General features: G+C 39.0%; 6 protein-coding genes across 17 annotated transcripts; 4 read left to right on the top strand and 2 right to left on the bottom strand.

Annotated features, from left to right (window-relative positions):
• Positions 1-1,573: 1,573 nt before the first annotated feature.
• On the top strand, positions 1,574-8,573 carry Y32G9B.1 (the record flags this gene model as incomplete). 5 transcript variants are annotated; one of them, NR_132517.1, is made up of 6 exons in its annotated part: positions 1,617-1,835; positions 2,788-2,912; positions 3,064-3,128; positions 4,850-5,090; positions 6,575-7,014; positions 7,937-8,494. NR_132517.1 is itself a non-coding variant. In NM_001380605.2 (5 exons), 4 exons carry the CDS (start codon positions 2,791-2,793, stop codon positions 8,492-8,494), a joined length of 1,185 nt encoding a protein of 394 aa, NP_001368070.1. The 5 variants fall into 5 exon arrangements, 4 of the variants coding, with proteins under 4 accessions (NP_001368070.1, NP_001368071.1, NP_001300230.1 ...); NM_001380605.2 differs by lacking the exon at positions 4,850-5,090 and having other exon boundaries at positions 1,574-1,835; positions 7,937-8,573; NM_001380604.1 differs by lacking the exon at positions 4,850-5,090.
• Positions 8,551-10,068, bottom strand: mrpl-39 (Mitochondrial Ribosomal Protein, Large). Of its 2 annotated transcripts, NM_001029076.7 has the most exons (4): positions 9,991-10,068; positions 9,407-9,589; positions 9,050-9,357; positions 8,552-8,991 (listed from the first exon to the last, which is right to left on the bottom strand). In NM_001029076.7, the coding sequence occupies exons 1-4, from the start codon at positions 10,055-10,057 to the stop codon at positions 8,662-8,664; spliced, it is 888 nt and encodes a 295-aa protein (NP_001024247.1). In that variant the 5' UTR covers positions 10,058-10,068; the 3' UTR covers positions 8,552-8,661. The 2 variants fall into 2 exon arrangements, 1 of the variants encoding a protein (NP_001024247.1); NR_132516.1 differs by lacking the exon at positions 9,991-10,068 and having other exon boundaries at positions 8,551-8,991; positions 9,407-9,590.
• A 255-nt stretch (positions 10,069-10,323) lies between these two features.
• gly-7 lies at positions 10,324-15,791 on the top strand (the record flags this gene model as incomplete). 3 transcript variants are annotated; one of them, NM_071111.7, is made up of 6 exons in its annotated part: positions 10,324-10,406; positions 10,455-10,530; positions 11,232-11,706; positions 12,651-13,273; positions 13,967-14,407; positions 15,330-15,789. In NM_071111.7, 6 exons carry the CDS (start codon positions 10,357-10,359, stop codon positions 15,468-15,470), a joined length of 1,806 nt encoding a protein of 601 aa, NP_503512.1. The 3 variants fall into 3 exon arrangements, with proteins under 3 accessions (NP_503512.1, NP_001300252.1, NP_001300253.1); NM_001313323.4 differs by lacking the exons at positions 10,324-10,406; positions 10,455-10,530 and having other exon boundaries at positions 11,235-11,706; positions 15,330-15,791; NM_001313324.3 differs by lacking the exons at positions 10,324-10,406; positions 10,455-10,530; positions 11,232-11,706 and having other exon boundaries at positions 12,866-13,273; positions 15,330-15,470.
• A 971-nt stretch (positions 15,792-16,762) lies between these two features.
• Y46H3A.5 (Fungal lipase-type domain-containing protein) lies at positions 16,763-20,302 on the top strand (the record flags this gene model as incomplete). 2 transcript variants are annotated; one of them, NM_071110.4, is made up of 5 exons in its annotated part: positions 16,763-17,781; positions 18,260-18,332; positions 18,919-19,008; positions 19,081-19,593; positions 20,063-20,302. In NM_071110.4, 5 exons carry the CDS (start codon positions 17,531-17,533, stop codon positions 20,222-20,224), a joined length of 1,089 nt encoding a protein of 362 aa, NP_503511.2. The 2 variants fall into 2 exon arrangements, with proteins under 2 accessions (NP_503511.2, NP_001300251.1); NM_001313322.3 differs by lacking the exon at positions 16,763-17,781 and having other exon boundaries at positions 18,276-18,332; positions 20,063-20,224.
• Positions 20,303-20,511: 209 nt separating this feature from the next.
• Positions 20,512-22,090, top strand: Y46H3A.4 (the record flags this gene model as incomplete). Of its 3 annotated transcripts, none has more annotated exons than NM_001392483.1 (2): positions 20,512-20,617; positions 21,837-22,090. In NM_001392483.1, the coding sequence occupies 2 exons, from the start codon at positions 20,560-20,562 to the stop codon at positions 21,995-21,997; spliced, it is 219 nt and encodes a 72-aa protein (NP_001380188.1). The 3 variants fall into 3 exon arrangements, with proteins under 3 accessions (NP_001380188.1, NP_001379381.1, NP_001300250.1); NM_001392484.1 differs by having other exon boundaries at positions 20,538-20,617; positions 21,837-21,984; NM_001313321.3 differs by lacking the exon at positions 20,512-20,617 and having other exon boundaries at positions 21,869-21,997.
• srt-42 lies at positions 22,065-24,187 on the bottom strand (the record flags this gene model as incomplete). 2 transcript variants are annotated; one of them, NM_001029074.6, is made up of 6 exons in its annotated part: positions 22,065-22,265; positions 22,338-22,541; positions 22,797-22,948; positions 22,995-23,312; positions 23,366-23,568; positions 24,110-24,187. In NM_001029074.6, the coding sequence occupies 6 exons, from the start codon at positions 24,166-24,168 to the stop codon at positions 22,179-22,181; spliced, it is 1,023 nt and encodes a 340-aa protein (NP_001024245.2). The 2 variants fall into 2 exon arrangements, with proteins under 2 accessions (NP_001024245.2, NP_001024244.2); NM_001029073.2 differs by lacking the exons at positions 22,797-22,948; positions 22,995-23,312; positions 23,366-23,568; positions 24,110-24,187 and having other exon boundaries at positions 22,179-22,265; positions 22,338-22,514.
• Between the last annotated feature and the right edge of the window lie 1,024 nt (positions 24,188-25,211).

The raw sequence follows: 25,211 nt of genomic DNA, 5'->3' as shown, positions 1-25,211 counted from the left end.
ATTTGAACAGATATCCCGCAGCTAAATATACCAGAAGCCCATAAACTGGTGCCCATAGTACTAGGAAAGATTGCCAACGTGAATATCGATTAAAGTCACAGGATATAAGGTTGTACGGGTTTTCCATCTGAACGAGAACATAATCAGCGACTGGGAGAAGCTGAGGCAGGTGAAGTTTGTTAGTGGAGAGTTCAGGTAGTTCAGCTCTTGTTTCATTTCTCAACATCACAGGTGGAAAAGTAATTTAAGGCGGACAGGCGTACGGACAGACGGCATCTTATCTTTAACCCCGATTTTTCGTGTTTGTGCATTTTGAGCGTTCTGTAAATCGGAGATATGCATTTTTATGGCTAGGCCAGAGGTGCGCGGCAATCGGAATTTTCCGGCATTCAGCAATTTCGGCAATTTCCAAATTGAACAATTGCCGAAGTTGTCGATCGCCGGACATTTTCGGCAATTTTCAAACCTAATTATATTTTGGAAATTGAACAAATTTCACCTTGTTTTTTAGTGTTTGGTTGGTCTTTTTTTTAAAAGAAAACGGTCAATCCTTCATAGGTGGAGTACCGAAACTTGAGACTTTGTTTTTTAAGACCCAAATTGATCCAAAACTACCGAATTTCGTAAAGAGACGTTTTGAAAATTTCTCAAAAAAAAAGTTATGGCGGTTCAAACTACTGCAAAATAAGGCCCATTTTCAGCAAAATCAAAATTTTTTCCAACTTCTCGGTGTCGCAGTGTCTGGAACTTAATTTTTATTTATTTATCACTTTTTAATAAATATTGTGGTTTTTGATTGGGCGTTTATTCGTTGATTTAAGTACATTTATGGTCGTTGGGGCACAAAAAGTAACGTTTATTTGTGTTCCAAAGACCATAAATGTACTTAAATCAACGAATAAACGCCCAATCAAAAACCACAATATTTTTAAAAAATGATGAATAAATAAAAATTAGGTTCCAGACGTTGCGACACCGAGAAGTTGGAACAAATTTTGATTTTAGCTAAAAATGGGCCTTATTTTGCCCAACTTTGAACCGCCATAACTTTTTTTTTTGAGAAGTTTTCAGAACGTCTCATTACGAAATTCGGTAGTTTTGGATCAATTTGGGTCTAAAAAATAAAGTCTCAAATTTCGGTAGTCCACCTTTGAAGGATTAAATCAGTTTGAACTTGACCATTGAAAATTGTTCATTGAAATGCACTTTAGGCTCCTAAATCTACGAAAAGTATCAATTTTATATTTCCGGCAACATTGTGTACCGGAAATTTCGGCAATTGCTGGTTTTGTGAATTTTCGGCAATCGACAATTTTGACAATTTCCGAAATTGCCACAATTTCAATTGCTGCTCACCCTTGGCCTAGGCTTAACAAAGACTACACTTAAGATGGGTTCCCTTATTCAACTGCCGATTACATCATCGGTAATTACGTGAAGGTTTAGCCAATGATTATGTGATGATAAGATGATAATGAAAAGAACGATAATGAGTCACACACACACACACACACACACATCCACCTCATGCCTACGTCTCCCTTATATATCACACGGCTTCTCCTCTTTTTCTGAGACTAAGAACTTGAATCCCACTGAGATAGTCGGATCCACACATGAGACTAGCGAGAGAAGCAGACATGCCTCGTTGCCCATTCATTGCTAGTTCCCCTCGATCTCTCTCCATCTGTCAGCCAACCATAACCAACCATTTCACCAACACACACATCCGTTGTCATCTATTCACTTTTATTTTCATTTTGGAACCCTTACACACCAAAATGATACTCTTACTTTCGCTCATGACCCTCATGTTATCATTTGCAAAAGCACAGGTAAGAACGTAGTCTCTGAAAAACTTGCTCCTGTTTTGTTTTAGGGTTGAGCATGCACTGTAATTTGACATGGATTTTCATTGGCCTAGGAAGAATGAAAACTAGGCCACCCAATTTTTGAGGGTCAAATCGGCAATTGCCGCCCACCAAAAAATGAAATTTTTTTCGTCAAGAAATTCGGCAAATCGGCAAATTGTCAGTTTGCAGATTCGCTGGAATTTTTCAATTCCGGCAACTTGCCGGTTTGCCGATTTGCCGGAAGTTTTCATTTTCGGAAAATTGCCGATTTGCCGGAATTTTTTAGAGGGATTTTTTGATAATACGGCAACACTTGAAATTGTGCCTTTTTAAAATTTTTTCCGTTTTCTTTGGATATTTTCATAGAATTTACTTACTTTTTAAAATAGTTGTAGGATGCGTACAATTCAATTTGCTGATTTGCCGGAAGTTAGCCGGTTTTCCGGAAATTTCGATTCCGGCAATTTGGCGGTTTGCCGGAAATTTTCATTTTCGGAAAATCGCCGATTTGCCGGAAATTTAAATTCCGGCAGTTTGTTGATATGCCGGAAATTTCAATTCCGGCATTTCGCCGATTTGCCGGTTTTCCGGTAATTTCCAATCCGGCAATCCGCTGATTTGCCGATTTGCCTTAAAATTCAGCAAATCAGCAACTTACCAGTTTGCCTATTTGCCGGAAATTTCAATTCCAACCTCTTGCCGATTTGCCGGAAAACTCACCAAATCAGCAACTTTCCGCTTTTCCGATTTGCCGGAAAAATCGTTTGCCACTCTGACGTCACAATCCTGCAATTCTTGTACACAATTGTGATGTCATACTTTATTAAACAGGATTCCTCCTGTTTCAGAAGTTGAATTAAAAATGAAGTTTTTTGAGTCACAGACCAAATTTCAAATAATCTTGAAAGTCTCAGAAAAATGTTACAGTTTATAGAACATGGATTTTCAACCATTTCTCTCCCTGTTACGACCTGAAAATATGAGAAGTATGGCTGAACTTGCCACCGAATTATCATCAATGGCAGGTAACAATATGAGGGAAAACGAGAGAGATGTTCAGTGAGTTTTTTTTTTTCGAAAATTTTCTCGAAAATTTCCTCGAGATTATGGTTAAGCTCTAGCCGTCTTGCCGCTTCATTCGAAGAAAAAAAAAGGAATGAAACTTGTTTCTGTTTTCCCATCCTTAAAAGTACAAAGTATTGCTTTGCAGGCGGACGGTAGCCGCTCCGAAACCGCCGACGCCCGAACAAAGGCCGTCACAAATGATTGGCGGAGGTGAGAAAACTGGACTTCTCCAAAAGTTTTTGAATTACTTACTGGTTTTTAATAGAACCTTTTGCGAAACAAAAAAATTGATTCTGCAATTCGAAAATCGCGGTTTCGAGTTTTTCATCGTAGGCCGCCATTTGAGAGTTCTACTTAGGTTAGGCTTGGCGTCAGTGGGGGAGCGTTAGCTATTTAGGGTTAGGATTACAGCGTTTTTTTGATTTTTCAAAGGGTTCCCGTTGGCCGATCAAAGCGAAACTTTACACAGAGGCGTATTGGCCACTAAGAAGCTTTTGTGTAAAATTTCAAATTGATTCCATCAAAACTCGCCGAGTTATGGAACTTAAGGTGTTTTCGAAATGCCCCTCAACTATTTTTAAAAATTTTTAAGTTTGGCGTTTTGTCAGTTTTCGGCCTAAGCTCACGAAAATTTAATGACAGGAGGACGGCAGTGAAATAAGTTCTCTTGTGAATTTTGAGCCGATTTCGATTTACAGGAGCCGAGATATTAAGCTTCTAAAATAAACAAAAGTTCGAGCCCGGGTGTGGCATCTAAATTTTTTTATGCCCTGTTTTTCGTGGTAAATGGAAACGCGCGTGTAACTTGACGGTGGGTGGATGGATTTTGATGCGGTGTTTTGCTGTCTCTTCAAGAAGCTTGCCCCACCTCTGTATGCTTTATTTCAGAAAGATAGGAGCTCTTCGAGCCGAGATATGAAGAGTATTTTCGAGTATCCTCGAAAAATCACGTTTTTTTTCTCATTTTTCGCCTCTTTTTTTTGCAGGAAAATTCGAGTTTTTGCGATTTTTACGAGATTTTTTAGCAGTTTATAGTACTCGACGAGATGCGTCGAAAAACATGCAAATCATCCAGATCCATCAACTGTGAGCTCTTTTAGAGAGCTCCAAAGTCAAATTCGCAATTTTGACCTCCCCCCTCCTTTTTTCGCAAACCACCGCTTCGTGCGATGTTGTCTTTGAGAAATCTTTGGTTCCAAAGTGAAATTGTTGTATAAAAAGATCGTACCTACATTTTAAAGTAAAAATTATTCCGAAAAAGTGATTTTTTCATTTTGAAAAGCGAGGCAGAAAAAATTTTTTCGATTTTTTTTCCAAAAACTTTGTTTTTCCCTTCTCGTAGGATGGCGGTCGTTTGAGATATTTTGATTTTGAGGAAAAAAAATGAAATTACAAATATTTCTAAAGCGATACAGCAAAAAAATTTCGAAAATTGAGTGAAAATTCACTGAGATAATCGACCTTGAAGCAAGTTACTGCCGTTTTTGCGTTGCTCATTTTTCAACTTTGAGCGTTTATTATTCACTCAATCTGAGATAATTTCAATTCTGTTTTTTTACATAGATTCAAAATTTGACGCTAAATCCGAAAAACTAAGTTTCAAAAAAATTTTAGTAGAAATTTTTTTCAGCACTGACTTTTTTGAATTTTTGCGATTTTTCACTCATTTTTCGATGAATCTTTGTTTTCTTTTTTGTGTTCAATGAACAATATTTATAAAAAATGGAATCTATTAACAGTTTGTGAAAATTTGTTTTTGAAAAAATTTTGTGCCAGTTTGAAATTTTTTCAAAAAATTAATTTTTTGCCTCTTGACCAGAAAAAGTGGTTTGGTCTGGTGTTTTAAAATTAATATTTTTAAAATCCTCACACCTTTTTTCATATTTCCCCAAATTTTTGTAACTCAATTCTTACTTTGAAAGGAATTACAGGCGGGAGATAGAGTTCGTTGAAGGGTTGGCTGCCAACACATCGCCACCCCACCACAGAGAGACACACATTTACGACCCAATATATTCAAATATTACCTCTTGCTCCCAGTTTTCAAGATTTTATGATGATTTTTACTTTATTAGAAAGAACACATTCTCTTTCCTATTTGCAGGGATAGTGGAAGACAAAGAAAAACAATATGGATTTAAAATCAGGGCTTCGCCCCGATTTTAATAAAATGTATGAAACCCTCATAAAAAGTTACAAGAAGGTTTTTCCTTGCGCTTGGAGCGCAAAAAAAAAGAAAAAGAGCTATTTAGAGTTAGGAACAAACCCAATTTGAATAAAACATTGGAAATCCTTATGACTCACTTAAGCCTAAGGGCCCGAAAAAAAAACTAGGATGCCCAACTGGAATAAAACATTGGAAATCCCAATCCAGCCAGCCTAAAGGCCCGAAAAACATACTAGGATGCCTAACTGGAATAAAATATAGGAAATCCTTATGACACACCGGCGGTATGGCGCGGCTTAAGCCTAAATAGCCACTTTTATCAAAATACATTTGAGCGAGGCGGTTGTAAACTATTCGTTCATTAACAAAAAAAAAAATTTTAAGAAGCAAAAAAAGAGACTATATTTAAATTTAAAAATAAATATCATATGTTATCACACCTTACAATTAGAATATCACGCCTTAATTTAGATCATCGGAATTAAATATCATCAGAGTGATTATATTCATCAAAGGTCTCACTTTATTGGAGGGCTAATTTGATCAATATAAAATTCCTATCTCATGTGAAGAAAGGTTCAAATTCTGTACCTATGAATGCTGCCGATACTTGAATTTCTATCTCATGGGAAGAAGGCCTTTCTTGTTGGAAGAACGGAGTTATAAAAAAATATACGCAGGTACAGAATTTGAACTTTTTTCCCATGAGATAGGAATTTGAATATTGGCATTCTATAACTTCACTAAGAAAAAAATCTCGAAAGGTTGACGCAAATATGTAGAGATTGCTCGCAATCCTTCAAATATTACAAAATTTCCAAGATTCTTAGTAATAATTTTCATTTAGATTACTGAAAAATATCCACAGATTACTTTTGAGTTGCCTGAGAAGTTATTGTAAAACTCGAGTCGAGCTCAAATGTATTTTGATAAAAGTGGCTATTTAGGCTTAAGCCGCGCCATACCGCCGGTGTGTCATAAGGATTTCCTATATTTTATTCCAGTTAGGCATCTTAGTATGTTTTTCGGGCCCTTAGGCTGGTTGGATTGGGATTTCCAATGTTTTATTCAAATTGGGTTTGTTCCTAAGTCTAAATAGCTCTTTTTCTTTTCTTTTGCGCTCCAAGCGCAAGGAATCAGGCTTAGGCTCAGGCTCAGGCTCAGGCTCAGGCTTAGGCTCAGGCTTAGGCTCAGGCTTAGGCTCAGGCTTTGTCTTAGGCTTAGGCTTAGGCTCAGGCTCAGGCTTAGGCTCAGGCTGGGCGACAATTCAAGAATTCAGAAAAAAGAACAAAAAAATGAAGTCAGACCAGTCACGGGCTTCCGGCAACTCTCTTGAAAAATGGAAGAGACGCGCGAAACTCTGCCACGGCCATGAGTAGATTTACGCTGCATAGTTTTTTGTAGATCAAGAGGGGGAAATTACTGCATAATTCAAGTTCAAAGGCTTCATCGCAAAAATGTTCCATTAAACTATTTCCGTAATTTTCAGCAATTCAAAATCTCGCATTCCAAGGCCGAAATGCTTTCCTACAAGCCCTGGATAAGCTGGAAGCTTCCGGAGCTTCTACGCCACCAACACCACCACCATCCACATTTCCGACCCTCCCACCATTAACATTCGGAACCCCATCGACTCCACCACCACCAGCAACACTTCCACCAATGTTTGGGATTCCGAAGCAACAAGAGTCGAATGATAATACTTTCGACATGGGCGGTCGTGATGTGTTGGGTGTGCGGGATTTCAAGAAAAACGTGGCGATGGGAGAGAAGATTCGGGAGATTCGATATGCCGAGCCGATAGCCGAGGTGGCTGTAGAAGCTGCTCCAGCTAATATTCCGGCTCCCGTGGAAATTGCCGCACCGGCTTCCGCGTCTTCTTCTGCTGCAGCTGTGAGTGCTCCCGAACTAGCAAGACCACCAGCGCCGGTATGATTTATTTTGTTATTATAAGGCCCCACATGGTGTCGGGCTGTCTCATTGCGGTTTGATCTACGAAAAATGCGGTAATATTTCTCCAGAAAATTGTGACGTCAGCACGCTCTTAACCATGCAAAATCAGATGAGATGTCTGCGTCTCAACTCCCACATTTTTTGAAGATCAAAGCGAAATGAGACATTCTGACTCCACGTGTGAGGCCCAAAACGCGCTCCAATTGAAAACGCTCCGCCTACCATCGTTGGGTCTCATTAGGTATTTGGCGGTAAAATCGTAAATTCAACCGTTTTCAATTCGTTTCGCCAAATTACGAGCATTTCTTTTTTCCGGCAAATAGGCATAACGGCAAATTGGCAAAATGGCGGAATTTAAATGTTCCGGCAAATCGGCAAACCGGCAAATTGCAAAAATTGAAATTACCGGCAAATCGGCAAATTGGCGGAATCGATAGTTCCGGCAAATCGGCAAATTGGCGGAATTGATATTTCCGGCAAATTGGCAAATCAGCAAATTGCCGGAATTGAAATTACCGGCAAATCGGCAATTTGGCGGAATTGAAATTTCCGGAAAATCGATAAATTGCCGGAATTGAAATGTTACGGCAAATCGGCAAATTGCCGGAATTGAAATGTTCCGGAAAATTGGCAAACCGGCACATTGCCGGAATTGAAATTTCCGGTAAACCGGCAAATTGCCGAAAAAACAACGATAGTCGAAATTTTGTGGTTTTGCAAAAAAATCCTAAAAATTGCCGAAAGCGTTTGAATTTACAGTTTTTCCACCAAATACCTAACGAGACCCAACGTTTAGGGGCGGAGCGCTTTCGATTAGCCGTGGAGCGCGATTGGGTCCGCATAATAAATTCGAAATCGCCTAGCGGCAAATTTAAAAATAAAAATAAAATATTTCCAGACAAACGCTTTCGACGGCAGCCCATTCATGCAAATCGCCCGTCGATTCCTTCAAGTTGGCACCGGCACCGGGACCCCAACTGAGGGAGGCAAAGCGGAGCCACTCCCGCAGATCGGAATCCGAGATTTTATGCCAAATACGGATAGTAACTTTGGCCTGCCACGTGGCAAAGGCTGCCTTCCATTTATATCGGAATTCATGCAAATCGCGTATGGAAAATGCCAGGATCAAGCCGACGAGAAGACGTTCGACGCGTGGGGTGAAGAACTTCGACGAGCAATTCTTCACGGAGAAATCGATTTGCTGAAAGCATCCCAGGAGACGTGCCGACGTGGTGCAGAACGGCAACAGTGTGATTCGCTGCGAGAAGCCGTTGCCACGTGTGATGTGATGGCAAGCTTGGAAATCGGAACACAATTGCAGAGAGCCATGAAGAGATGCGAAGAAGTGTCTGGAATGATGGATCAGTCGCCTGCAGCTGTGTTGGGACAGCTGAACAATTTGATTACCGGGGAGGTGGCGCAGGGATTTTTGAATAATTTCTTGAAGAATGGATAATTAGTCTCTGAAAGGGCACTGTGTTAGATTATTTTTTTGTTTTTGTACATACTTAATAAATTATTTAGAGCTTTATAATTTTTGTTCTTTTAATGAACAGAAAAAAGTAACAAAAAAGAAAAACAACAATCAGAAACTAGCTATAAAAAACTATTGAATTTCAATTCTCATGCATTTTTACTAAATTTCTGCACTGCATTCTTGGCGACGAGGCTCCAGGAGTATGATGAAGTCGGCTGTTTCATGGGAATCGACACTCCGCCGACGATCACACTCTTGCCAGATGATTTTGATCGGAAAATCGTGAAGCGGCCGATTTGACGAGTCGAATTGATGCATGGGCCATCTGTGGAGAACACTTGGCGACCGATTCGTACTAGATGATCGCCGTGGATTCCTGATGCTTCTGCTACACTCGTTGGCACTGCGATCACCTCGAATTGCTTCTCTTCGCGGATGTACGATTTACCGAATCGATTTATCGTGTTAAGTTCGTCCTGAAAATCAATTTTAAAAATTTTAATTAATTTTATTTCAAAAAAAAAAACTGCTCACCAAGGTGAAAACGTTCCCATTCAATCCCTTCACATCCACCGAAAAATATCCATTTTCAATATTTCCACGTGGGAATCTGAAATCCACGTCCACGTCCAGAGCTTCTTTCAGGAATGCAGCAGTAACTAGCGAACAAGATCTCCAGTAGGCATCATTCACTAAATTCACGTCCTCAGCAGAATCGAATCCAATTTTTCGAATCTCGGCTTGATCTTGAAGTGGTTGATTGACGCTGCTGAAGTAGGCGCCGCCAACGGATGGATGAACTTCCACGAGTACGGCGTCGTCGGCGAAGTGCTTGGAGATATCTGAAATTGGGGAAAATTAATTATTTATTCATAAAATCTGCTTTCTTACGATTAAAACAGTGAAATGATGTGGACACATTCCGATTCACAAGAACTGGCTGAGCCTTATCCTCAGTTCTCACTGAAACCACGACTTTGTCCACTTTTTTCAAGTCCCCGTACACTTGATGGCGAATGTGATCGAAGAACTCGGAGGAAAGAGTCGCTGCTGGAACGGAAGCCGGGACAGCGTCTGAAAATAATATTTTATAAGCATTTTTTATCGTTTTTTTCTTTGTTATAAATATTATTTTCAAGAAATTTGGGGTATTTAATGCAACTCACAGCCTCCATAATTATTGAACACCGTTTAAATTTTCTCTTTTTCAGCTTTTTATCAATTTTTTCGCAAATTCAAACGAAAAATATCATTTAAAAGCATCAAACGATCAGAAAGTGGGTAAAATCAACGATTTCTGTCAAGAAACAGCTTTTCCTCACAAAATTACATGTTTTACGAAACAGAAATCGCAAAACTGGCGGTTCAGATACATTTTCGATGTGTAGGATGCTTCTCAACAATTTTATACATTTAATAATTAAAAATTATTTCTATAGAAGCTAGAAAAAAAGCCTGAATAACTTTTCTCATACTTTCGGCCGATGCCACAGCAGTTGATGCGCTCCGGATTGCCAGCAGGCTTCTGACAGGTAGTTTCATGTTTTATTGACCTGAAAAATATGTTTTTTTAAGTGATTTAAAGCAAAAAACCATTAAAAAAAGAAATCAGAAAAATAAAAATAAAATCACCGGAAACCAAAGTGTGTGCGCAGATTGCGAAAACGCGTGCCGCGCCTTGCATGTGGGCGGAGTCGGGTATTTGCCAACACATTGACGATTTTTCTACGATTTTTCTACCGAATTTGTGCTTTTTTGACCGAAATGTTCAATTTTTAAGTCAATTTAACGTATTTTTTGCGTTTCAGAACGAAAACTTGATTAAACCAACCGGATCTGACATGATAATCGCCCGGAAAAAGCTGCAACTACAGAGATTATGGAGGCAAAGGTGAGGTTTTGTTTTTCTCTACTTTAAAATTAATAAATTTTGTTTCAGAGGATGCCGAGTGGCTACGTATATTTGCCTGGGAGTTTTAGTTTTATTTGGATTTGTCTACAATAGCAAGGGAAATGTAGGTTTTTTTGGAGTGCGCCTAATGGGGAAATTGCTGTAAAACATGCCTCTGGGGTCACAATGACCAAAAAAAATTCAAAAAAAGTCTCTAAATTTTATATGATTTTTTGAAAATTGGAAAAATCTCAATTTTCCCCCTAATAATTCCTATTTGAATTTCCGCCAATTGGATTCGTTCTATGGAGCGTGCTTGCATTATTTTAATTAATTAATTTCATTTTTTATCATTATTTCACTGATTTTCTTCATTATTTGTGTATTTTTATTGGAAAAAGTGAGAAAAATGCAAGATACATGCAAATTTTTCATTAAAAGTCACTGTAAATGCGTAAAACTGTGAAATATGATAATTTCAGGTTCAGTTTTACCCATTTTCAGTGATTTTTAATGAAAATATGCATTTCTGTCTCTTTTTCCGATAAAAATACACAAATAATAAAGAAAATCAGTGAAATAATGAGAAAAAATAAAATAAATTAATACAAATAATGGCGGAAATTCAAATAGGAATTAAGTGGAAAACTGAGATTTTTCCAATTTTCAAAAAATCATATAAAATCTAGAAAATTTTTTTGAATTTTTTTACTATGATATTCGGTTATTGTGACCCCATAGGCGTGTTTTAAAGCAATTTTCCCACTGAGCGTAGTCCACATTTCAGGGAATAGAAACAAAACTCAAAAACAAAATGAATTTCAGAGCATGTCATCTATCAAATCGGACAGTGCCGCTCAACAATTTGATGATTTAGACGATCTCACAAATAAGGAGCTCCCCGGTGGTCCTGATCCTAATACAATCTTCCGTGGCTCAGAACTAGGAAACTACGAGCCAAAAGAGCCGGAAATCCCATCAAATCAGCCCGGAGAGCACGGAAAACCTGTGCCAGTAACCGATGAAGAAGGAATGGCGGCAGGAAGAGCAGCGGAGAAGGAGTTCGGCTTCAATACCTACGTCTCCGATATGATCTCGATGAATCGAACTATTCCGGATATCAGGCCGGAAGAGTGCAAGCATTGGGATTATCCAGAAAAGCTGCCGACTGTTTCAGTGGTTGTTGTGTTCCACAATGAGGGATGGACTCCGTTGCTCCGAACTGTGCATTCGGTGCTGCTCAGATCCCCGCCAGAGTTGATCGAGCAGGTTGTGATGGTTGACGATGATTCTGACAAGCGTAAGTTTGCAGGAGGACCCCTGACTTTGAATTTCTAGTTAAAAAAAAAGATTTACGAGAATTTTCTCCAGTTGCGGCAGTTTTTTGCTAAAATTTTTCTGGACTCTGCTCTGTGGGGAAATTGCTTTAAAACATGCCTATGGGGTCACAAAGACCAAATATCATGATTTAAAAAATTCAAAAAAATTTTCTAGATTTTATATGATTTTTTGAAAATTGCATCAAATTCCCATTTGAATTACCGCCAATTGAACTCGTTCGTTGGAGCGCGCTTGCATCATTTTAATTTTTATTCATCAATTTTTCTCATTTTTGACTGATTTTTCATGTTTTTCGTGTAATTTTACTCGAAATTTAGTGACAAATTCAATATAAATGCAAAAAAAAAAAACGTTTTTCATCAACACTGAGCGTGAAATAATCAAATTCAGAGATTTTCGCTTTAATACCAGCTTTTTCATAAACAATTTACATTTATATTGAATTTTTCACTAAATTTCCAGTAAAATTACACGAAAAAAACATGAAAAATCAGCCAAAAATGAGAAAAATTGATAAATTAAAATTAAAATAAGGCAAGCGCGCTCCAACGAACGAGTTCAATTAGCGGTAATTCAAATAGGAATAAGGGGAAAACTGAGATTTTTTCAATTTTCAAAAAATCATATAAAATGTAGAAAATTTTTTTGAATTTTTTAAATCATGATTTTTGGTCATAATGACCCCACAGGCATGTTTTAAAGCGAATTCCCCACAGAGCAGAGTCCAGAAAAATTTTAGCAAAAAACGCCAAAACTGGAGGAAATTCTCGTAAATCGACCTTGACACTTCGCGCTTCAATGAAAATGTCTCCGGCTTTTTTTCAAGCTCAAATATACAATCAAGGGAATTTTTTGAATTTCATATAAAAGCAATAATTTAATATTAAAATAAATCAATTTCAGCTCACCTCAAAGAGAAACTCGACAAATACGTGACTCGCTTCAACGGAAAAGTCATCGTAGTTCGCACAGAACAACGTGAAGGCCTCATCAACGCGCGATCCATCGGAGCCAAACACTCGACCGGTGAAGTCGTGCTCTTTCTGGATGCTCATTGTGAAGTCAACACCAACTGGCTCCCACCACTGTTGGCTCCGATCAAGCGTAATCGCAAGGTTATGACTGTTCCAGTTATTGATGGAATCGACTCAAACTCGTGGGAATATAGAAGTGTCTATGGAAGCCCGAATGCTCATCACAGTGGAATTTTCGAATGGGGACTTTTGTACAAGGAGACTCAAATCACTGAAAGAGAAACTGCTCACCGCAAGCATAACAGTCAGCCGTTCCGCTCGCCAACTCATGCTGGAGGCCTATTCGCTATCAATCGGCTCTGGTTCAAAGAACTCGGATATTATGACGAAGGGCTTCAAATCTGGGGTGGAGAGCAGTATGAGTTGAGCTTCAAGATCTGGCAGTGCGGCGGTGGAATTGTGTTCGTCCCATGCTCACATGTCGGTCATGTCTACAGAAGTCACATGCCCTACAGCTTTGGAAAGTTCTCTGGAAAACCTGTGATTTCTATTGTAAGTTTGTGGAGAAAGAGTTCAAATTTCCTACAAAAAAATCAAAAAACCCTGATACGACTCTGGAATTCTCTGTAAAGATTGCAATAAAATAATAAAATATATAAATCACTATCTACATCAGGAGTGTGCGGCAAATATCCGTTTGGAAAAAATTTTTTGTCGAAGAATTCGGCAAATTGCAATTTAAATCGCCGATTTGCCGGAAATTTCAATTTTGGCACGTTGGCATTTTGATTTTCGGCAAATGTGCAGAACCACAATTTGCCGTTAATCCGGAAATTCCGGCAATTTGCCGATTTGCCAGAAATTTTCAATTCCGTCAATTCGCCAATTTGCCGGAAATTTTCAATTCCGGCAATTTGTCGATTTGCAGGAAATTTTCAATTCCGGCAATTTGCCGATTTGCCGTAAATTTAAAATTCCGGCAATTTGTCGATTTCACGAAAATATCAATTCCGGCAATTTGTCGATTTGCCGGAAATTTCCGATTCCGGCAATTTGCCGATTCGCCGGAAATTTTAAATTCCTGCAATTTGTCGATTTGCCGGAATAAATCGTTTGCCGCCCACCCCTGATCTACATTTCCAAAGAAAACATTTAATTTCAAAATTTTCATTCTGGAAAATTTTAGTTTTGGCTCTTTATAACTATATAAAAATTGAAAAAATCTATAATTTTTAATTTTTTCAGAACATGATGCGCGTCGTCAAAACCTGGATGGACGACTATTCAAAATACTACCTAACACGTGAACCGCAGGCGACCAATGTCAATCCAGGCGATATCTCGGCTCAATTGGCTCTTCGCGACAAGCTCCAGTGCAAATCGTTCAAATGGTACATGGAAAACGTTGCCTATGACGTCCTGAAGAGCTATCCGATGCTCCCACCGAATGATGTTTGGGGAGAGGCCCGGAATCCGGCAACCGGAAAGTGTCTCGATAGAATGGGTGGAATTCCTGGACCAATGGGAGCGACCGGATGTCATGGATATGGTGGAAATCAGCTTATCAGATTGAATGTTCAAGGACAGATGGCTCAAGGAGAATGGTGTCTGACTGCGAATGGAATTCGAATTCAGGCGAATCACTGTGTCAAGGGGACGGTCAACGGATTTTGGTCTTATGACAGGGTAAGAATGCGAAATCGCTCTGCATCCTGTTTATGTGCATTCTGTTTTCGTGAATCCTGTTTTGGTGGGGCCTCAAAAAAAAACACGAAACTCTGGCCGAGCCGCGACGCGACACGCAACGCGCCGTAAATCGACCCCGACCGTGGCCGAGCACAATTTAAAGGGGGAGTAGAGTTTGTGGGTATTTTGTTTAAATATACTAAAACTGGTCCAAAACCACCGTATTTCATAATGAGACTTTACAAAAAATTTCCAAACATTTTTTATGGACGGTCAATATTTCGAAAAAAAAGAGCCAAATATTGCTAAAATCTGAAATTTTGCACACTTTTCTTTGTCACAACCGCTGGATATTAGTTTTTCTGAAATTATCACCCTTTAATCCTTATTTTAGTAATTTATCTCGCGGAAATTCGGTGATTGGGCCAACTTTTAGGCCGATAGGAATCCAAAAATGATCAAAATTGGATGCCTATTGGCCTAAAAGTTGTCTCAATCAACGAATTTCCGGGAGAAAAATCACCAAAAGAAGGATTAAAAGGTGATAATTTCAAAAAAAACTAAAATCCAGGGGCTGTGACAAAAAAAAAGTGTGCAAAATTTCCGATTTTAGCAAAATTTGGCTCTTTTTTTTCGAAATTTTGGCCCGCCATAAAAAATTTTTGGAAATTTTTTGTGAAGTCTCATTATGAAATTCGGTGGTTTTGGACCAGTTTTAGTCTATTTAAGCAAAATACCAACAAACTCTACTCCACCTTCAAATCGGGCTCGGCCACGGCCGGGGTCAATTTACGGCGCGTTGCGTGTCGCGTCGCGGCACTTTAAGCAAAATACCAACAAACTATACTCCATCTTTAAAAAAAAACACAAATTTCCAGTTTTATTCAAATAATAGTTTTTTAAAAATCTGTTTTTTTTCCAGAAAACCAAACAAATCATCCACAGCCAAAAGCGACAGTGTATAACAGTATCCGAATCGGGATCAGAAGTTACGTTGCAAACGTGCACAGAAGACAACGAACGACAGAAGTTTGTATGGAAAGAATTTTATCAATCCAGCTAACTTCCTCTCATCATTTCCCAGTCCCTGGAGGATTATCATTTTTTTCCTACAAATATTGTACATATCCGGGTATAAAATCTAAAATTAGTTTCTTCCAAAGACACTTCCTTCCCATCTCCCCGAAATCCAAATCTCTGGAGCTTCTTCTAGTATTATTTAATTAATTAATTAATTTTTACTCTTTTTATTGTGATATTTCTCAGTTACCTAATTTATAATTTATTTTCATTGTAATATGGGTTTTTTATTGGTGGTGGCTTTCTCTTTTCACTTTTTGCCTTAATTCTGATGCATTTAAAAAATAATATTATTGCTTGTGTAGAAAATGTTGCTGTTCTATGGGGGCTTCCGGGTTACACAGTCTTTGTTCTCATTTTTCGGACGATTCAATTGGGGTGGGGGCAATGCAAATATTTGAGGTGGTGACTGGATGGATACTACTGCAAGCTAACTACTTCACAAGTGTTGGTTATTGGGGGAAATTTGGACTTTTTGAGACCGTGGCCTAGAAAAAATTTAGAAAACTCGGCCACTGATTTTTGAGAAAAAATTTCGCTCGTGGCAAGACCTCAAACAGGATTTTTTGCTGAATAATCGAATTCAGGCTTCAAAAATTTGGATTAGTTCCGATAAATTTTGATTTTCACTGAAAATTCGCTGTGAAATCGAGGTGCAAGCGCGCTCCACGGCCAAATAAATACGCCCCGCCTCCAACACTTGGGTCTCGTTAGGTTTTCGCGGCAAAACCGGAAATTCAAACGTTTATAATTATTTTTCGGGTTTTTAACTGATTTTTTGTCGACAAATGTTTGAAAAGTTTTTGAATTTGACAAGGTATTTTTGCTAATTTTATTTTGAATCATATTTTCCAAGTTAGACATAAAAAACGAAAAAAAAATAAGAAAAAACCGAAATATTACCCAACGAGACCCAACTTTTGAGATTGGAATGTTTTCATTTGGCCATGGAGCGCGCTTGCACATCGATTTCAGAAAGCGCATTTTTCTGCGTCTCCGTAATATTATGAAGACGCAAAAATTGCGATTTTTGCACCTTAGATACTGTCTTCGGTCTCGACACGATTAATTTTTGTAACGAAAAATGGAAAAATATGTGCGCCTTTAAAGAGTACTATAATTTGAAACTTTTGTTTCTGCGCAATTTTCATATTTTTCACGGATTTCTGCCTTGCTTCTTCGTAGAAATGCCGAGGTTGCCATCTGGTTCCCTCATAAATTGAAATAGAAGAGTTTGCCGAACTAGGCCATTTTGGCTCGGCCATATCTGGGGTAGATTTACGTCGCGTTGCGTGTCGCGTCGCGGTTCGATTTTAGTTGTAAAACTAAATGTATTTGTCCGTGTGGAGTACACGACACTTTTCCACGCGTTGTCCGGCAGGCGATTGTCAATGGAGCGCGAACAATTCAATTAGGAAGGCCAGAACCCCGTGATTTTTTTTCGGACAAGTACAGTCAGTTTTACAACTAAAATCGAGCCGCGACGCGACACGCAACGCGCCGTAAATCTCCTCAAGATATGGCCGAGCCGAAATGGCCTAGTTCGGCAAACTCTTCCATTTTTATTTATGAGGGAAGCCAAAAATCCGTGACAAATCGCGAAAAAAAAACTGAAAAATCAATGAAAAAAATTGCTGAAACTAGAAATGGGAATTACAGTACTATTTAAAGGCGCATGACTTTTCGCATTTAACAAAAAAAATTTCGTGCCAAGACCGGGTTTACCGTAGTCTCAAAATCGCACAAAAAAGTTTATCGGCATTGTGCTCCAACCTCGATTTCAGCTCGCTCTCTGTGTACATTGGAATGTTTTTTTTCCTTATCAGCAGCTGACACTAACGCCTCCGCACTCTACTGCTAAAAATAGTGAGCCACGTGGTTTTGCTCCCTATTTTGTCAGACTTGATCCAGAGTCATATGTACACGTCTAAATGTCTTAATCAACGTGTGCTCGTACTTTTTATCGAAGCCCCGGAAAGTCCAAATGTTCTGCTGGTCACTATAAAAGAACAGTGGCGAGAAAAACCAAAGTCAGTGGAAAAAATGTTATCACTATTACCTTTTTATCTATTTTTACTAATCCAAACTCTACGGGCGGCCCCTCTCGACAATTGTGCTCGAGTGGATTCTTGCTCGGCGTGCGTAAATTCCACTGATGGATTTGGGAATAGCTGTCAGTGGTGTATTGCGGAGCACTCGTGTGCTTCCGAAAAAGCTGCGAAATCTGCAAACTGCACTGTGGATGACTGGACGTTAGACGACTACAATTGCCCGACAGATGTGTCGCATGTTAAGTGAGTCTTTGTGGTAATTGCTACATGGCCGGGAAAATGTTGAAGAAAAACTCAGCCACGCTAATTGATGGCCGAGTCTTTGCTATTGCTAGGTCACGCCAGAAACCGCTATGTGGAAGAATGACTGAAACTAAAACGTATTTGTCCGTGTGGAGTACACGACTTTCCCACGCGTTGTCCGGCGGGCGATTGTCAATGGAGCGCGAAAAATTCAATGAGGAAAGCCAGAACTCCGTGTCCGCGACATGGCCGAGAAAAACAAGCAATTCGGCCATGCCAATAAAATAAAACCGAATTTTTTTGCGATGTGGTGTCTAAAATAATCAGTGGTCTAGTTTTTTCATCTTCTTTATTTTCTAAATTCTAGGAAATTACTAATGATTTTTATAGTTCAGCTTTCGAAAAATTTCTGCGCATGGTCGAGTTTTCTCTTTTTCACGGCCACGTAGTTCAATTCAAAATTTCGAATCAATTCCAGGTACGATGAGAATTTCATGAGGAACATCGTGGTGCCTCTAATTGCAGCCACACATTCTCCAAATCGTAGTGAGGTAAGAATTTTATGAATTAAACTTTCAAGCATAACATGATGTATCAGAGTGGGCGGCAAACAATTGTTTTCTGGCAAATAGGCAAATTGCCGGATTTGAAAATTTTCGGCAAATCGGCAAATTGCCGGAATTAAAAATTTTCGGCAAATAGGCAAATTGCCGGAATTGAAAATTTCCGGAAAATAGGCAAATAGCCGGATTTGAAAATTTCCGGCAAATCGGCAAATTGCCGGAATTTAAAATTACCGGCAAATCGGAAAATTGCCGGATTTTAAAATTTCCGGCAAATCGACAAATTGCCGGATTTGAAAATTTCCGGCAAATCGGCAATTGCGGAAAATTTTCGGCAAACTGGTTTTGCACATTTTTTAAAAAGAAATTTCAGATTTTCAATATTAATCGGCAAAATTGTACGCATCTTATGCAGATCAAAATTTTTTTGCCAGAAATTATAATTTCCGGCAAATCTGCAAACCGGCAATTTGCCGATTTTCCAAATTTGTCGGCAAAAAAATTTGCGGAAATTGCTGCCCACCCCCGATGCTGTACACTAAATTAATTTATTTAATAAAATATCTGATTTCAGCTAACCCGCTCCTTGGGATCCTGCTCCCAGCTAAACAATAAATTGGATATAATCAATACTTATACAACTCCTTGCGACAAAACAAAATTTGTAAGTTGATCAGAAACCGAACAGTTCAAAAAAACCAAACAAAAACAAAAACACCACGTCATACCATTTCAGACCACCTGTTTTGCATACAGTGCTTATCTAAAAGACCGGAATGCGATGGTTATAGTGTTCCGTGGAACAACAAGTCTCTCCCAATTTATTGACGAGGGAATATCGTTCTTTTTTCTTCCAAAGGTGCCCTTTAACGTGACAAAGGGGGTCGTTGATCAGTACTATCTACATGCATTCTATGCATTATGGAATCAAGGAATGAGGGAGGACGTTCAAAAGTTTATTCTTGAAAAGCGCCACGTGAAGCTCTGGTTTTTCGGACACTCACTTGGCGGTGGTCTCGCTTCGATTGCTTCATCCTACGTTGCGAAGACGTTCAAGCTGCATCAGAGTCGGACGAAATTAGTGACGTTTGGAATGCCACGTATCGGGGATATCGACCTGGCTGAGGCACACGATGAGCTTGTTCCGGATTCGTGGAGAATTGAGCATAGAAAGGATCCGATACCGTCACTTCCGCCAAGAACTTTCCCGAAAGATCAGAATAGAGGATCGTTTCATCATACAACGGAGGTAGGTTCAGCCAGACACGTGGTTGATACGTAGGCAAGCAACCAGGCAGGCATAAGATAGGCACGTAGGCAGGCGCAAAATCAGACGCGAGGTGGGAATATAGGCAAGCAGTCAAGCAGGCAAAATATAGGCGCGTAGGCAGGCAGACATTCAGACACGAGGTGAGTACGTATGCTAGCAGCTAGGCAGGCATAAGATAGGTACGTAGGCAGGCAGACATTCAGGCACGAGGTGAATACGTAGGCTAGCTGCTAGGCAGGCATGCACTTTTAAACACGAGAAATGTTGATAAAGAAGTGCTTGAATCGTTCCTGTGAAAATACGAAAGACCTGATAAGGCAGGTATGTAGCCAGGTATAGAGTAGGCAAGGCAATTTTAAGAAAACACTTGTTGCTCTTTTTCGCGGCCTTGTTTGAGAAACCCCAACTTTTACAAATGTAAAATATCCAGAAATTGCCAATTTTTCAGATTTGGTACCCTGATGGCATGGCACGGGGAGCCCGGTTCGAAATTGGTACTCGACCAGATACGACTGTAGGCCGAAGTGTATTTCCGTTCAATTTCGACGATCATAAGACATATTTCAATGTGGCCATCGATGACTGGTGGAAAAATGGATGTGTTGCATAATTTTTTACGGTATAATTAACTCTATAGATTATAATGTTATTCTACGGGTGAAAGCAAAAATAAAGCAATTTACATTTTTAGTTAAATTTTGCCACTTGGCCGCAGACAAAAAGTTCGGCCACCCAATTTTCATTTGGGGGTCATGTTCAAATACACCTACAAAATATGAAAACTTTCTGGTTTTTCTTTCTTGGTGTTTTTATTACCTTCTTCTGACTCATCCCCCATTGTTAGGATTTTGTACAAACACGAAAATGTGTACTTATACGCAACATTTCACATATTTCGCAGGATTTTTCCCAAACTTCCAGTCATGTCTGCCTACTACGATCCATATGGAAATACGGTGTGCACCACACAACCTTATCCACAGCCACCTCCGCCGGTTATTGTGTAAGTCTTTGTTCATAACAAAAAGTTGAGAACTAAAGCAACAGTTTTGAGAATTTTTAGCGTTTTTGTAGCTCATTGTTGCTAAAAAATTTCAAAAAAAATTAACTTTGGGGGGTAAGCTGTCTCAAAAATCTTCTTTTCCACGATCAGAATGCAACATAAAATTATTAGGACCATAAAAATTCTAATATGTTCAATCAGCATTACGGTGTACGGCAAAGAGGTACCCTTCTATGCATTAAGTTGGCCTATGTACCAAGTTGGCCTGTGTACCAGGGGTGTGCGGCAAATTTGCCGAAATTGCTGAAATTGCCGTTTGCCGAGCTCGGCAAATTTTGAGATTTGCCGCACACCCCTGCTGTGTGCCAAGTTGGTCTATGTACCAAGTTGGCCAATGTATTAAGTTGGCCTATGTACCAAGTTGGCCAATGTATTAAGTTGGCCTATGTACCAAGTTGGCCTATATAATAAGTTGGCCAATGTATCAAGTTGGCCTATGTATTAAGTTGGCCTACGTACCAAGTTGGTCTAAGTACCAAGTTGGCCTGTGTACCATGTTGGCCTATGTACCAAGTTGGCCAATGTATTAAGTTGGCCTGTGTACCATGTTGGCCTATATACCAAGTTGGACTATGTATTAAGTTGGCCTATATACCAAGTTGGACTATGTATTAAGTTGGCCTATATACCAAGTTGGACTATGTATTAAGTTAGTCTGTTATCAAGTTGGCCTATATACCAAGTTGGACTATGTATTAAGTTGGCCTATATACCAAGTTGGCCTATATACCAAGTTGGACTATGTATTAAGTTGGTCTACGTACCAAGTTGGCTTATGTACCAGGTTGGCCAATGTATTAGGTTGGCCTATGTATCGAGTTGGCCTACGTACCAAGTTGGCCTACGTACCAAGTTGGTCTAAGTACCAAGTTGGCCTGTGTACCAAGTTGGCCTGTGTACCATGTTGGCCTATGTACCAAGTTGGGCAATGTATTAAGTTGGCCTATATAATAAGTTGCCCTATCTATTAAATTCGCCTATGTACCAAGTTGGCCAATGTACCAAGTTGGCCTAAATATGTAAGATTTGTCGTACAGCGTTAAAAAAGTCGAGTTCTACAATGTTAATGAGGCCTGGGCCAAAGGCCAAACAAGCCAAATTTAGATGTGATTACTTTGCACATAGCCATCAATTTTACTCGTACAACAATAAATTCCAGATGCCAACCACAACCAGATCACTGCCATCGTCATGAGCCATCATGTTGTGAGAGCTGTCTGGCATGCTGTGTATGCTGCCAGTGCCTGGCCTTGTTGTGCTCCTGCTCGGAAGGTGGTTGCTGTTGCTGCAGCGATGATCATTGCTGATTGTGTTAATTGAAATATTTGAACCGTAAAAAAACACATAAATTGTATTTTTCAAAGTTATTCTCAGATTGTAAGAAGTTCAATAAAATGTATCTTCAGAATAATATAATTTAAGTTGTAGATTTTAGAGATACAATAGAAATTCAATTATGACTTATTTAATACAGCGGTTTCAGTTTTAAATTAAACACAAATTACTGAAGAGAGCTGGAGTGATGATGATGCTGGTGTCCATGTCCAACCACAGACACCGTTGTAGTGGTTCTGGTGTTGATCGGCTTCTGAAACTCAACAAAACTATAGACTTGGCTTAAAAGCCCCATGCTCACAACTTGAACAAATGAAGATCCCACCTTGAATCTGAAGATTTTCGAGACTCCGCTACGAATGGTGGTGTTCATGAAGAGGTAGATGATCGCTGGGCATCCGTGTCCAAGCTGCCAGGACATGTGACCGATGACAATGACGAAGTCGGCGACCGGGAAGAATTGCATGTAGACGTAGACCATTGCAGCAATGAAGTTGGCCATGCAGATGAGGGTGGATTGGAGGAAGATCTGGAAAGTCCCAAATTTTGTCGGTCGCGTATTTTAAGGTGACGATAGTTTCAAAGAAAAGCGACGTAGAAAACGCTCATAGGATCTAATTTTTCGGCAACCGACATATGCTGGTTTGCCAACTTCTTGTGAAGTCAGAAAACCACATTTTGTCGGCTGCTTAACTAGAACCAATTGGCACTTCTCCGTTTGAGCCGTTTGCTACAAAGCAGCCGACAATTCCAGGGCCTGTCCAGCCGACATTTCACGGGTTACCTGAGCATGAGATTTCTTGTTAGTTGACTCCAGCCTTTTCCTGAATTGCTTAGAGATCGCAGCGCAAAAGTATCCATAAAGAGCACACGTGGCAACCACGATAAACAGGTTGTTGGCGGTATGTGGATAGTTTTGGTACTCAAGTGTCTTGTCTGAAACTCTTAATTTTATCAGAAGAACTTCAGATATTAACCATACTTTGATAGATGAATGGATCAAAGAACCATGCTTGGTATCTCGATGTGAAGAGCAATGGTGGGGTCAGTATGGTAAAGTAAAGGCCATAAGCAATCGGGATTAGTAGAACACAAGTTGTTCTTGATCCAGAAAAATATTTCTTGACCAAAGTTGGGAAGAGGATATCCAGGACCCGGTTGAGCACTAGGATCAGGCAGATCAAACAAGCGGAGCACCAGAATCCTAGGCCCAGTGCTCCGGCAATGAAAATGGTTTTTGGGTGGGAGCAGTAGACGGCTCCCTCAATCATTAGAACTCCAGTGGTTACTGAGTTGACGGCTGGAACAGAACCTCTACTTTCTTAAAACTATCTTAAAAGCTTCATCACTCACCAATAGCACACAAATCCACGAATCCTAGTAAAAACATGATTTTGAAACATGAAAGTCGTATATTCTCCTTTTGGAGCATTACAACTAGACATGGAATGTAGAGAATCATTATTATAACTCCGTAGAGCAAGTCGATATAACCGAGAATCGGGTGAGGAGTGCCCTCCATTTCTGTCCACATTTCGGGTGTAGGGTATTTGTCACTGGAAAATGTTTTATGAGAGGTCGAAATTTTTTGTGAATTGCTTTAAGATTTACATGTTGTGTCCATAGAGAGTAAAACCAACTTTTCCTCATATCGAATTTCCTCTAATAGTATTGCACCGAACTACTTCACTTTAGAAGGTGATATCTCGGTTCGTTTAAAAAATATCAATAAATTGTCAACTGCAAATATATAGAAAAACATATAACAAGTGATTTGTCAGTTAACCATTTTTAATGAAACAAACGCCAACTGAGATATAAGCTGTCAAATTCAAGCAATACTATTAGAGGAAATACGGTAAATGAGAACCGTCCAGTAAGATGTAAGCTGCTAGAAAAGAAACAAAACTATATGTTTTTTGACTCTAGATGATAGCAAAGACCTTATGAGTTAAATTTGTCAGAAAACGTTCCGGTAAAAATATCGTGGTCTAAAAGAAAAACTAATTGTAAGCCAACAATTTTTTTAAAGCTTGCAAAAATACATTACTATATTCTTAAAAAATAAAACACAGTCACTTAAAAATATAAACTCACTTGCAATTAAAATTATAGATTGCATTGACATCTCCACCTTTTGCAACGAGCCATTCCATTTTTTGGCAGTCGCTGGCTCTAAATGTTTGATCTTCACTCCCACCCACTAGTTTTATACTCGGAAAAACTACCGTACCACAACCAAAAGATTAGGCTGATGTCTCGATTTACACTCGAAGCTTACAAATTTCGGGATTATGATGCTTTTGATAATAGTGGAAAAAATGTGACTGGGAAGTGCGGGCGGATTAAAGTTTTTGACCAAAAACTCGTAGTGGAATTCATAGAAATTGAGAAAAAAAATAAAAAGAATTACGCGAAGAACAATGGGGAAATGCGGATTCAGTGATTCTCGGCCGTATTGAACTTGATCCCACGATTAAGTTTGAGCAAAAATGGGAAATGCTGAAGTTGAAATGAGTAATATTATATGGCACATATTTCGAAAAAGATTTAGAAAACTTCAAAAAATTATTAAAGGTGGAGTAGCGCCAGTGGGGAAATTGTTAAAAACCACTCCTTTGGTCCTAAAATGACCAAATACCATTATAAAACTATTCAAAAAATTTTTGAAATTTTTTTATTTACTGTCAAAAAGTGGCAATTACTCAGTTTTTGCAACTCATAATTTTGGAAGTCGACCAAAAAAAAATGTTTTTTCGACATTTTTTATGTTTTAATTTTGTTTAAATTATTTGTATTAAAACAGTGTAGGGGTCGAAACATGCGACATTTCTTTAAATTTCCTCAAAAGCTCGTATTTTTCAAAATTTTGGCACTTTGCCAAAACTTTGCCCGGAAATTATGAAAAATCTAAAAAATTTTTAAAGTGTTTTATTATGATATTCGGTTGTTTTGGATCATAATAAGTGCATTTGGACAAAATCCCCACTGGCGCTACTCCACCTTTAAAGGTGTTGAGGCCAATTTTCTTTCTTTTTTAAGTGAAATTTTTTTTCTGTTTCCCCTACCCCTAACTGAAAATTTCATTCAGGTTTTTATAAAATTCTAACAAAGAGTACAACTTTCAAAATATTCCGAGACATGCACTATTTTTTTGGTGCCCAGCATCGTCAGGAGCGTGAAATTTCTGAAACTCTGG

The sequence above is a fragment of the Caenorhabditis elegans genome, chromosome V, assembly GCF_000002985.6.
Source record: "Caenorhabditis elegans chromosome V".
NCBI classification, from domain to species: domain Eukaryota; kingdom Metazoa; phylum Nematoda; class Chromadorea; order Rhabditida; family Rhabditidae; genus Caenorhabditis; species Caenorhabditis elegans.
The sequence above is the reverse complement of the archived record's forward strand: the minus strand, read 5'-3'. Positions and strand labels throughout refer to the sequence as shown.

Coding starts and splice junctions, on each gene's coding strand:
- mrpl-39 (NM_001029076.7), bottom strand. CDS start 10,057: ATGAAACTACCTGTCAGAAGCCTGCTGGCAATCCGGAGCGCATCAACT. Junction 9,358..9,406: donor ATCATTTCACTGTTTTAATC/GTAAGAAAGCAG, acceptor CCCCAATTTCAG/ATATCTCCAAGCACTTCGCC. Junction 8,992..9,049: donor ATGGGAACGTTTTCACCTTG/GTGAGCAGTTTT, acceptor ATTGATTTTCAG/GACGAACTTAACACGATAAA.